This window comes from Panthera uncia (assembly GCF_023721935.1).
Source record: "Panthera uncia isolate 11264 chromosome C1 unlocalized genomic scaffold, Puncia_PCG_1.0 HiC_scaffold_3, whole genome shotgun sequence".
NCBI classification, from domain to species: Eukaryota; Metazoa; Chordata; class Mammalia; order Carnivora; family Felidae; genus Panthera; species Panthera uncia.
Window position 1 is genome coordinate 34061666 of NW_026057584.1, and position 13732 is coordinate 34075397.

At 36.8% G+C, this 13732-nt stretch overlaps 1 protein-coding gene across 7 annotated transcripts in view; it reads left to right on the forward strand.

The window, feature by feature from the left end:
- Positions 1–13732, forward strand: part of C2CD6 (C2 calcium dependent domain containing 6) — a 150473-nt gene that overhangs the window by 113099 nt on the left and 23642 nt on the right. For all 7 annotated transcript variants that reach the window (XM_049615184.1, XM_049615183.1, XM_049615185.1 and 4 more), the window contains one exon: positions 6514–6572. In XM_049615184.1, coding sequence (XP_049471141.1) covers positions 6514–6572 — 59 coding nt within the window. The remainder of the gene's footprint in view (positions 1–6513; positions 6573–13732) is intronic.

The following is a 13732-nucleotide window of genomic DNA, read 5'->3' on the forward strand; positions in this document are numbered from 1 at the left end:
TAGGAGGAGAGATAGTTTCCCAGATAACAAAAACTAAAGCGGTTCTTGACCACTAAACCAGCCCTACAAGAAATATTAAAGGGGACTCTTTGAGTGGAAAGGAAGGACCAAAAGTGACAAAGACAAGAAAGAATCAGAGAAAATCTCCAGAAACAACAACAAAACCAAGTAATAAAATGGCACTAAATACATATCTATCAGTAATTACTCTGAATGTAAATGGACTATACACTCCAATCATAAGACATAGGGTGTCAGAATGGATAAAAAAACAATAGGGCCTATCAATATGCTGCCTACCGGAGACTCATTTTAGACCTAAAGACACCTGCAGGTTGAAAATGAGGGATGAAGAAGCATTTATCATGCAAATGGATATCAAAAGAAAGCCTGAGTAGCAATAAGCTAGAGATATCAATATTCATTGATATCTATATCAAACTAGACTTTAAAACAAAGAGTGTAACAAGAGATGAAGAAGAGTACTACATCATAATAAAGGGGTCTATCCACCAAGAATATATAACAATCATAAATGTTTATGCACCCAAAATGGGAACACCCAAATATATAAAATTCATGGGGTGCCTGGGTGGTTGAGTCGCTTAAGTGTCTGACTCTTGATTTCAGCTCAGGTTGTGAGCTTATAGTTTGTGAGATTGGGTCCCACATCAGGCTCTGCACTGACAGCATGGAGCCTGCTTGAGATTCTCTCTCTCTCTGCCTCTCTCTCTTTGTCCCTCTCCCTCTCTCTCTCTCTCAAAATAAACATTTTGTAAAAATAAACAATAAAACAATTCATAACAAACATAAAGGAGTTCATTGGTAATAATACAGTAATAGTAAGGGACTTTAATACCCCACTTACATCAATGGACAGATCATCTAAACAGAAAATCAACAAGGAAACAATGGCTTTGAATGACACACTGGACCAGAACATTCTATCCTAAAGCAGTAGAATACACATTCTTTTCAGGTGCACATGGGACATTCTCCGGAATAGATCACTTACTAGGTTGCAAATCAGGCCTCAACAAATACAACAAGATTGAGATCATACCATGCCACTTTTCTCACCACGACGCTATGAAACTTGAAGTCAACCAGAAGAAAAAATTTGAAAGACCAAAAATACATGGAGGTTAAAGAACTTGCTACTAAAGAATCAATGAATCAATGAGGAAATCAAAGAAGAAATTAAAAATAAATGGAAACAAATGAAAATGAAAACACAACGGTCCAAAACCTTTGGGATGCAGCAAATTGATCCTAAGAGGGAGCTATACAGCAATACAAATCTACCTCAAGAAGCAAGAAAAATCTCAAATAAACAACCTAACCTTTCACCTAAAGGAGCGAGAAAAAGAACAATAAATGAAGCCTAAACCCAGCAGAAGGAAGGAAATGATAAAGATTGGGGTAGAAATAAATGATATAAAAAATAAAAACAAAACAATAGAACAGATCAATGAAACCAGGAGCTGGTTCATTGAAAAAATTAATAAAACTGATAAACCCCTGGCTGGACTCATCAAAGAGAAAAAAGAAAGGACCCAAATAAAATCAGAAAGGAGAGAGGAGAAATAACAACCAACAACACAGAAATACAATTATAAAAGTATGTAATGGAAGTGTATATGCCAACAAATTGGACAATCTAGAAGAAATGGATACATTCCTAGAAACATATAAACTACCAAAACTGAAACAGGAAGAAATAGAAAACTTGAACAGATCAATAACCAGCAATGAAGTTGAATCAGTAATCAAAAATCTCCCAACAAACAAAAGTCCAGGGATAGATGTCTTCACAGGCAAATTCTACTAAACATTTAAAGAGTTAATACCCGGGGTGCCTGGGTGGCTCAGTCGGTTAAACGTCTGACTTCAGCTCAGGTCACGATCTCGCGGTCCGTGAGTTCGAGCCCCGCGTCGGGCTCTGGGCTGATGGCTCGGAGCCTGGAGCCTGCTTCCGATTCTGTGTCTCCCTCTCTCTCTGCCCCTCCCCCGTTCATGCTCTGTCTCTCTCTGTCTCAAAAATAAATAAAATGTTAAAAAATAAATAAAAAAATATAGTTAATACCCATTCTTCTCAAACTATTCCAAGAAATAGAAAAGGAAGGAAAACTTAATTCATTCTATGAGGCCAGCAATACCCTGATACCAAATTCAGACAAAGACCCCACTAAAAAAGAGAACTACAGGCCAATATCCCTGGTGAACATGAATGTAAAAATTCTCAAGCAAGTACTAGCAAATCGGATTCAACAGTACATTAAAAGTATCATTCACCATGTTCAAGTGGGATTTATTCCCGGGTTGAAAGTGTGGCTCAATTTTCACAAATCAGGGGCACCTGGGTGGCTCAGTCAAACATCCAGCTCTTGATGTAGGCTCAGGTCATGATCTCACAATTCGTGAGTTTGAGCCCTTCATTGGGCTCTCCATTACAAGCAGTGGAGCCTGCTTGGATTCCCTCTCTCTTCCTCTCCCTGTTTACCTCCCCTGATCTCTCTGAATATCAAAATAAATAAACCTTTATTTTTAAAAAAAATTTTTTTAACGTTTTATTTATTTTTGAGACAGAGAGAGACAGAGCATGAACGGGGGAGGGGCAGAGAGAGAGGGAGACACAGAATCGGAAGCAGGCTCCAGGCTCCGAGCCATCAGCCCAGAGCCTGACGTGGGGCTCGAACTCACAGACCGCGAGATTGTGACCTGAGCCGAAGTCGGCCGCTTAACCGACTGAGCCACCCAGGCACCCCAATAAACCTTTAAAAAAATATTTGCAAATCAATCAATGTGATACACCACATCAATAAAAAAAAGGGTAAGTACCGTACGATCCTCTTAATAGAAACAGAAAAAGCATTTGACAAAGTACAACATCCAATTCATGATAAAAATCCTCAACAAAGTTGGTTTAGAGGGAACATACCTTAACATAATAAAGGCCATGTATGAAAAGTCCACAGCTAATATCATCCTCAATGGGGAAAAACTGAGAACTTTTCTCTAAGGTCAGGAAAAAGACAGGGATGTCCATTCTGATCATGGTTTTTTTTTTTTGTTTGTTTGTTTTTTTAACAAACTGCTGGAAGTTCTAGCCTCAGCAATCAGACACCAAAAAGAAATAAAACAGCATCCAAAGTCAAACTTTCACTATTTGCAGATGACAGGATGCTTTACATAGAAAACCCAAAAACTCCCCCCAAAAGTTGCTAGAACTGATATACAAATTCACTAAAGTCACAGGATGCAACATCAGCATACAGAAATCTGTTGCATTTCTATACACCAATAATGAAATAGCAGAAAGAGAAATCAAGGAATCAATCCCATTTACAATTACACCAAAAACCATGAGATACCTAAGAATAAACCTAACCAAAGTACAGGTGTACTCTGAACTTGAAACTCTGAACTCTGTACTCTGAAAACTATAAAACACTGATGAAAGAAATTGAAGATGACACAAACAAGTGGAAAATCACTCCATGCTCCTGGATTGGAAGAGCAAATATTGTTAAAATGTCCACGCTACCCAAAGCAATCTACACATTTAATGCAATCCCTATCAAAATACCACCAACGATCTTCACAGAGCTAGAACAAACAATCCTAAAATTTGTATGGAACCACAAAAGACCCCAATAGCCAAAGCCACCTTGAAAAAGAAAAGCAAAACTGGAGACATCACAATTCCAGACTTCACGTTATATTACAAACTTGTAATCACCAGGACAGTAAGTATGGTACTGGCACAAAAACAGACACATAGATCAATGGAACAGAATAGAAAACCCAGAAATGAACCCACAACTATATGGTCAATTAGTTTTCAACAAAGCAAGAAAGAATATCCAATGGGAAAAAGATAGTCTCTTCAATGGATGGTGTTGGGAAAACTGGATAGCAACATGCAAAAGAATGAAACTGGATCACTTTTTTACCACCACACACAAAAATGAATTCTAAATGGATTAAAAACCTAAATATGAGATAGAAAACCATTAAAATCCTAGATAACAGAGGGAGTAACTTCTTTGACATCAGCTGTAGTGGCTTCTTACTAGATATGTCTCCTGAGGCAAGGGAAACAAAAGCAAAAATGAACTATTAGGACTTCATCAAAATAAAAACCTTCTGCACAGTGAAGGAAACAATCAACAAAACTGAAAGGCAACCTATGGAATGGGAGAAGATATTTGCAAATACCATATCTGATAAAAGGTTAGTATCCAAAATATATAAAGAACTTATACAACCCAACACCCCAAAACCAAATGATCCAATTAAAAATGGGTGAAAGAGAGGCACCCGAGTGGCTCCGTTGGTTAAACATCTGACTTTGGGTCAGGTCATGATCTCACCGTTCGTAGGTTCGAGCCCCATGTTGGGCTCTGTGCTGATAGCTCCGATTCTGTGTCTCCCTTTCTCTCTGTTCCTCCCCCACCTGTGCTCTCTCTCTCTCAAAAATAAACATTAAAAAAATGGGTAGAAGGCATAAATAAACATTTTACCAAAGAAGACATCCAGATGGTCAACAGACACATGAAAAGATGCTCAACATCACTCATCATCAGGGAAATACAAATCAAAAGTACAATGAGATACCACCTGATACCTATCAGAATGGCTAAAATGAACAATGCAAGAAACAACAGGTGTTGGCAAGGATGTATATAAAGGGGAATCCTCTTACACTGTTGGTGGGAATGAAAACTGGTGCAGCCCCTCTGGAAACCAGTATGGAGGTTCCTCAAAAAGTTGAAAATAGGACTACCCTACAGTCCAGCAATGGCACCACTATGTATTTACCCAAAGAAATAAAAAATACTGATTTGAATGGACACATGCACCACAATGTTTGTAGCGGCATTATCAACAATAACCAAACTATGGAAAGAGCCCATGTCCATACACACACACACACACACACACACACACACACAAATGCACACACACATACACACAGAATATTACTTGATCAAAAAGAATGAAATCTTGCCATTTGCAACAACATGGATGGAACTAGAATGTATCATGCTAAGTGAACTGTTAGAGAAAGACCAATACCAAATGATTACAATCATATGTGGAATTTAAGGACCAAAACAGATGAAAATGTGAAGGAAAAAAAAAGGCAAACCAGGAAACAGACTCTTAACTGTAGAGAACAGGTGAGGATTACTGGAGGGGAAGTGGGTGAGAGTCTAGGTTAAATGGGTGATGGGTTAAGGAAGGCACTAATAGTGATGAGCACTGGGTGTCGTATGTAAGTAATGAATCATTAAATTTTACATTTGAAACTAATACTACCGTGTATGTTTACTAACTGGAATTTAAATAAAAACTTGAAAAAAAAAGCATAAGTTAGTTTTACTTTTATAAAAATAAATAAATGAAATGCAGTATACTTAGAGTTGATTCACTCTTGTTGAATTCCTTGATTTATTATTATTTGTAAAAAATTTAGAGGATTTGCCTAGCTCCATTACTTTGGAACTACTTTCATTGATACCTCTCACTCCCTTATATAAATGTATATATTTATGCACATTTATCTCAGCCTAGGACTACCAATAATTAAAGACTATAATTGTTCCATTCTATACTTTATAAATTATTTTAGTTTATTTCATGAGATTCCTCCTACGGTCATGAATTATTGAGGAAATACAGAATTATTAATGAAAAGTATCTAAGATGTAGATTGTTTACACAGCTTTATAGATTTGGGTATGAATAGTAAATGTATAATGGAAGATTACCCAAATGACTCCTAGAGGATATGCTAAAATGAGATTCCAAGAAGGATGAGTAAAAGCAATCTTTTAAATATCTAGTCAAACACAACTTTGAATAAGTGCATAAAATTTAACACCCACAAAAAACATTCAGAACCACGTAGAGTGCAATGATAAGGTTTTGTTTGTTCGTAATTTAGTTTTTATTTTTTGAACTAGCATTAGGAACCAGAAAAATAGAAGTACGCCATACAAATATATACTGTCATCTGACTAAAAGACATAAAAATATAGACCATTGTGACATTTAATTTTAATAACTTAATGCATGCATTTTAACAATACTATTGAAAATAGTAATTGGACTTATTAGGTGACAGACGCAAGGTTACAGTACATCAGGAGTCAGAGCAAAGGGAGTAGTAGTAACAAAAACAACAGAAGTTGCATTCTTTTTGTGCTTATTATGTTCCAGACCAGTGTTAGATGCTTTAGCCCTTAAAATCACATGCCTTATGGCAGGGGATCTTTATCTTTTGACAGATGGAGGAAATTGAGACAGAGAGAGCCAAAATAACTTGTCCAAAGTTAGATGGTTATTTACAGAGACTGTTTGAGTCCAAGCGGTCTGGTCCCAGAACCTGTGCTCTTAATTGCTATGCTGCACCATCATTAGTTAGAGACATGCCTATAGATCGTGTTTGTCAAATGCCACAAGTGCTAACTTATTTATATAATCTTTTTTTTAATTCTTTTTCAGATAGGTTAATGCAAGATAAGTTCCATGGACAAAAAAATTCAAATAAAAAGGGCAAATCAGTAAGTAGATTGATAGATCATTTAAAAATCATTAATATTTTACATTGTTTTGAATTAATTACTGATATTATTCTGTCATCAAGCAAGCATATGCATTATTATGAATCTGTTATAAATAAAATTTATTATATATTTATCCTATATATTTATCATATAAAAATCTATAAATTATTATAAAGCACTATAAACAACATTAACTTTAGCAGGCTACACTTCTGAATTCTTTACTTCTGCTTCCCCCCATATATCTATTGCTTAGTGGGCAACTCACAATAGCACTAGGGAAGCATAGACCACCTCTGCCCATCTGTTTTGATATAAATAGTTTTAAAGAAGCCATTCTCATCTCTTTTGTCCATTAATACTTGAAATTAATTATAATGGATTCCTCTTCTGCGTCTTGAAAATAGCAGTAAGTATTGCAGAAATGGAACAGGGGATGTGTGACTTAGAACAACTAGGCAAGAAAGAAATACTGACATGGAAGGTGAGAAGAGAAATAAAATTTTGGTCTACTTCCTATTTTACATTCAGTAGGTAAGAATCATCTCTCACAAGGGGAAAGAATCAAAGTGCTTTTCCTTGTAATTTTTAATGACTAACTGACTCCTTAATCCAAGACATTGGAACCCCCTACTAATATTTTTTGTAGATAGTAGGATTTGGTATATGAATATCTTGAACTTAAAAGACCTTACAGTGAGGTAGCAGAAAGACTCATTTGGAGTAAACCATTATATATACAGTAACATAATTGTTCTAAGTGAGATAAGTTTACAAAGTACAGCAGGCATAGGCAAAGTAGCATTGACAGTTAAAGATGATTTGACAACTAGCTTCAGATTGAGCCTGACTACATATTAGCTATGGCACTTTAGGTGATTTAGCATATTACCACCAAAGCAATATCCTATCTTTTATACGATATTTGACCATAGTCTTTTCTACATTGGAGTAAGGTATTTATCTTACTTATCTTTTTATCTTCTCACACCTGGAACAGTAGTACAAAGTAGTCACCCAATAGATGTTATATTTTGTCTGCCACATAGATTTTGTCTTTTTGCTGTTATCACTAATAGTTTCTTTCTACCAACTGCTTTGTGACAGCCCCCTAAAAGTATTGGTAGTGTTAGGTAAATGACACTCTATAGTTTTTATTCCCAGATATCCTATACTCCTGATCCCCTCTAGATCACTTGCAGCCAAGGCCAAAGGCCACCTGTGGATGTGAAGAACTGCATGCCACAACTTCCCAAGACTCTAGATTGGAGGCAGTCAAGGCCCATGTGGGGACTGGTGTATTCAACTCAGCTAAAACCCTGTAATTTCTCTGTTAGAAACACAAACGCATACACACAATATTTATATAATTTATATGCAAAAGCTCATCACTGTATAAAAAAAGATAAAGGATAAAGGAAAAAGAATTATCATGGCATTAGGAAGAGGCATGGTGGAGGAGAAAGAACAGCCTTCATTTATACCATTAAAGTAGGAATCAAGATGAGATTATCCTGTAAGTCCTAGGGTAAGGACATCCCAGATTATCTTCACAAATCTGTAATCTGGTAATACTACTGTTTAAAGTAAAAAAAAAAAAAAATAGGGGTGCTTGGGTGGCTCAGTTGGTTAAGCATCCGACTTCAGCTCAGGGCATGATCTCATGGTCCATGAGTTTGAGCTTGCGTCAGGCTCTGTGCTGACAGCTTGGACCCTGGAACCTGCTTCTATTCTGTGTCTCCCTCTCTCTGCCCCTCACTCTGCTTGCACTCTGTTTCTCTCTCTCTCAAAAATAAATAAACATTAAAAAATATTCTAAAAAATAAAAAAATTAAAAATAAAGTAAAAAAAGTGTTACTATAAAAGCATTGAGAAATTAAATAGTAGTGCTAAAGGAACCTACAAACATTCAAAAGCTTTATATTAAAATGAAGAGACTTCAGTTTGGACAAGATGGAATAACCCCATTCCTCCTAGATTCTTCCCATCACAACTAAAAATATATATACCTTTAACAAACAAGCATAAGAAATCTCTGAAACAAAGAAAGAAGGAGGTAGGCTTCCTGGGGATCTGAGGACATGGTGTGAGTTTTCTAAGTTTCCTTATTTGTTCCTAATATATTCTGAACAGGACACTGCAGAAGCCTGCAACTAGAAGCTGCCAATAGGCACAGACTAAAGCTCCAAGGAAAGCCTGTTCCCTCTAACCAAGAAACCCAGAAAGGGGTAGGCTAACAGCAGTAAACTGTTTTAGCAATGCCTGCCCTACTCCAGCCAAACTCCAATGAAAAAATTACACTCCTCTCCCAGCACATGGTTTCAGTGGATACAAGTAGGAAGTTGATCTTTTATCTCATACTCCACCCTTACCCCTGGTAAACAGGTGGCACACTGTGGTTTCCCCATTAGGTGGAAGTAAGACTGAGCAGGCAGCTGTTCTGCTATCTCCACCCAGCAGAACAAGGCAATACTCCGATATCCCTTGATAGGATAGTGTTGGTGGGGCTAAGCTAGAAGCTGATCTTCTCATCCCCTGGCTTGTGAAAGTAACCAATACTCTGATTCTAGCACCAGGGCGGTATCAGTTGGGTCCAATAGCCAACTGAGCCTCCATCCACACTTAGTAGCAACAAAATTTAATGAGGCTGTGTAATGGAGTCTTGGCTAGCACTAGTTTTTCCCTTGCCCCCTATGTCAGTAGGATCCAGTAGGGAATTGAGCCTCCATCCCCACCTGACATCAATGAGGCAAAACTAAGCAGTGGGGAGACAGGCTACTTGGCACTCTGTTTCTCCTTCTCCAATCCCTGGTGTCAGGGGGCTTAGTGGAGAGATGATATTACACCCACATTGGAGGTAAACACCCACATTGGAGGTAAAATGTGGTTCAAGTGGCTGCCTCACTTTCATTGAGAAGGTGTTATCAGAGTCAGGGAGGATGCTTAATGTTCATTCTATTTGTCTTCAATAAGACAGTATGAGTCATTGCCCCACTTTTGCTGGGTGGTGTCAGGGATACCTGGTAGGAAGCTGAACATGTACATCCACCTGGCTGGCCCCATGCTACATCCCAACAGGGTGACTTCCTGCTAAAAATTTTTCTGGGGGGCACCTGGGTGGCTCAGTCAGTTAAGCATACAACTCTTGATTTCTGCTCAAGTCATGATCTCACGGTTTCATGAGTTTAAGCCCCACATCAGGCTCTGTGCTGACAGTGCAGAACTTGTTTGGGATTCTCTCTCTCCCTTTCCTTGCCCCTCCCCTGCTCGATTTCTCTCTCTCTCAAAATAAATAAACTTAAAAATACATTTTTTAAAGAATCCAGGTTCTCATAATATAAGATCCTATGTATCCAGGATATACTTGAACATCATTTTTCATACCAGGAACCAGGAAAATCACAACATAAATGAGAAAAGATAATCAAAAGATGCAAACACCAAGATGAATCATGTTAAAATAACTGACAAGGAGTTTAAGCAATCACCATAAAAATGCTTCACCAAGCAATCAGAAGTTCTCTTGAAACAAAAATTATCAGCACAGACATAGAGGTTGTAGAAAAGATCAGTGGAAAGTATAGAACTGAAAAAGGCTAACCAAAATAATAATCTCACTTAAAGGGCTTAATAGTAGATTGGAGATGACAGAGGATAGAAGCAGTGAATTTAAGAAAATACCAACAGAATTTACACAGTCTAAGCAATAGAAAGAAAACAAACTGAAAAAAATTAACAGAGTTTTAGGGACCTCTTGATCAATAGCAAAAGAGTTAACATTCATATTATTGGAGTTCCAGAAGGATTGGAGAGGGGAGAGGGACAGGGAGAGAGGGAGAAGGAGGAAAAAAGGGAGGAGGAAGTAGAGGAGGAGGGGGAGAGGAGAAGCAGAAAAAGAAATGAAAGAGCAAGAGTATTTAAAGGAGATAATGACTGAAAACTTCTCAAATTTGGTGGAAGACATACACCTAATAGATTCAAGAAGCTGAGCAAGTCTCAAAGAGGATAAATCCTAAGAAATCTACACCAGGTCACATCATCATTGCACACTTGAAAACTAAAGAAAAAAAAAAACACCTTGAAAGCAGTCATAGAGAAACAATGCATTATCTACAGGGGAATATCTATTTGAATGACAGTGATTTTCTCATCTAAAGTTATGGAGATCAGAAGGAGGTGGCACAACATTTTTTCAAGTACTGAAAGAGAAGAACAGGCAATTCTACACCTGGGAAAAATATCCTTCAGAAGTGACAGAGAAATGAATACATTCTCAGATAAAGGAAAATGAAGAGAACTTGTTGGTAGCAAACAGATCCTTAATGAATGGCTAAAGGAAAGTCTCTAGGAAGGAAGGAAGAAAAGAAAAAGAAATGAAAAAAGAAAAGAAAGAAAATAGAGAAGGCTTGGAACTTCAGAATTAAAAGAACATGAGTGGGCAAATATTACAGACTATCCTGCTTCTCATGAGTTTTAAGATGTTATGGTCAAAGCAAAGATTATAACACCATCTACTTGATGCACGTTGTAAGCAGAGGAAATAATTAAGACAATAATATTCTAAAAGTGAAGGGGCCTAAACAGGAGTAAGATTTCTATACTTCACTTGAACAGGTAAAATATCAATAGCAGTAAATTGTGATGTTATGTAAATATAATACCACGACTAATGAAACTATAAAAAGCAATATACTCAAAAACAGCATAAATAAATCAATGTGGGATTCTAAGAAATATTAATCAACCCATAAAAAAACAATAAAAAAGAGAAACAGAGGAATGAGAAATAGAGGAAACAAACAGAAAACAAATAAATAATAAAATTGCAGCCTTAAGCCCAAATATGTCAGTAATTACTTCAAATATAAGTGGTCTAAATACACTATTTAAAAGAGTTGGCAGTGTGAATAAAAAACGTGACCCAACATTATGTATTGTATAGGAAATAACATAAAACTTACATATTTGTTTTTAACAAAAGCAAAAGAATGGGAAAAGATATGACATGCAAACATTAATCATAAAAAACAGCAATGGCTGTATTAATATTGGATAAACTAGATAGACATTAGAAAATTACTAGAGACAAAAAAGGATGCTATATAAAAATAAAAGTATCAGTCCACCAGGAAGACATAGTAACCCTAAAGTAACAGGGCCTAAAAATATATAAGACAAAATTTGATAAAGCTGAAAGAGGAAATAAAATCCATAGTTAATTGGGTATGTCAACAGCCCAGTCTCAGTAATTTATAATTACTAGACAGAAAAAAATCAGCTAGTAAAAGACCTGAACAAAAAAAGCCAACAAGACCTGGCACTCTGCCCAACAACAGAATACACATTGTTTTCAAGTGCTCATGCAACATTTAGATTTTATGGACCACATCATGGATCATAAAATCAACTTCAGCAAATTTAATATAATTGAAACCATATGAACTTTTATTCTCTGACCACATTGGAATATAGAGGGCTGAAGGAACTTGGGGGCTGATCAAGGAAAAAGATGACCATAAGGTGGCTTTAGCACACACATGCCTTATTTGAGTGACACTTTAATAGGTTTGAATGTGGGGGGAAGTCCCTCACAGCATGAGACCATCCAGAGGCTATAGAACAGAGGCCACCACTTCCACATAGCATGGAAATTCCTGGGTGACAGGGTTATTGGAGAGGTGGTTACATATCTAGGTCATTTCACTCAGCAGGGAGTCTCAGGGTCAGAGAAGTCTAAAGGGCAGCAGGGACTAGAGGTCTTTATATACCCAGGGTTTATCTTATCTATGGCTAGCATATGTTAGGCACAGTTTCATATGGTATGCAAAGCAGGTGGGCTTTAAATAGCTAATTTGGGTTATTTTTATTATTTTATTATTTTTAAATGTTTATTTTGAGAGAGCACATGCAGGGGGAGGAGGAGGGAGAGAGGAAAGAGAGAATCCCAAGTAGGCTCCATGCTATCAGGGCAGAGCGTGACATGGGGCTTGATCCCATGAACCATGAGATCATGACCTGAGCTGAAATCAAGATTTAGATGCTTAACTGACTAAGCGGCCCAGGCACCCCTATTTGGGTTATTGTTAAAACCATTGGATGTACACAAGTTTTAGTTTGGCGCTGGCAGGCTTTTGAGCTAATGGGTCTCAGCCTGTTTTGAAGAGGTAAACAACCTGGAGGGTGGAAGTATATAGAAGCCATCTTTGGGTCATTTACATAGCATGGAATCAAACTAGAAATCAACAACACAAAGACAACAGAATAGCCTCCAAATGCTTATAAATTAAACAACACACTTCTGTATAATCTTCAGGTAAAAGAAGTCTCAAATGGAATAAAAAATACATAGAACCGAGTACAAAAGAAAATATATCAAAACTGATAAGACATAGTTAACACAGCCATTGAAAGGAATGTATAGCACTAGATGCATACACTGGAAGATGAAGACTGTCAAATAAATAATCTAAGCTCTCATCTCAAGAGCTTAGAGAAAGAAGGGCAAACTAAACCCAAAGCAAGGAGGACGAAGGAAATAATAAAGATAAGAGCAAATATTAATGAATTTGAAAACTAGAAAATAATAGAGAAAATCAGTGAAACAAATGAAGGTGGCTCTTCAAAATCAACAAAATGAATAAACCTCTAATAAGAATGGCAAAAACAAAAAGAGAAAAGATGCAAATCACCAACATCAGGAATGAAATAGAGTATATCATTGTAGAATTAAACAGATAAGAAGGAAATGCTGCCCAGAAATTTAGGCTCATATATTTGACAACTTAGAAGAAGTGGACCAAGTCCTGGAAAACCACACACTATCCATGTCAATTAAGATGAATTAATCAGCCTGAATAGTCTTACAGCCATTAAAAAAAAAAATTGAATTGGTAATTAAAAGCTCCTGGAACAGAAGTGTCCAGGCACAGATGGTTTCACTGGAGGATTTTACCAAGCAGTCAAGAAAGAACACTAATTTTACCCAATCTATTTCAAAAAACAGAAGACTAAAGAGTACTTCCCAACTAATTTTATGTGGCTATTACCTAAACCAGATAAAGACAAGGAAGGAAGGAAGGAAGGAAGGAAGGCAGGGAGGGAGGAAAAGAAGAAAGAAAGAAAGAAAGAAAGAAAGAAAGAAAGAAAGAAAGAAAGAA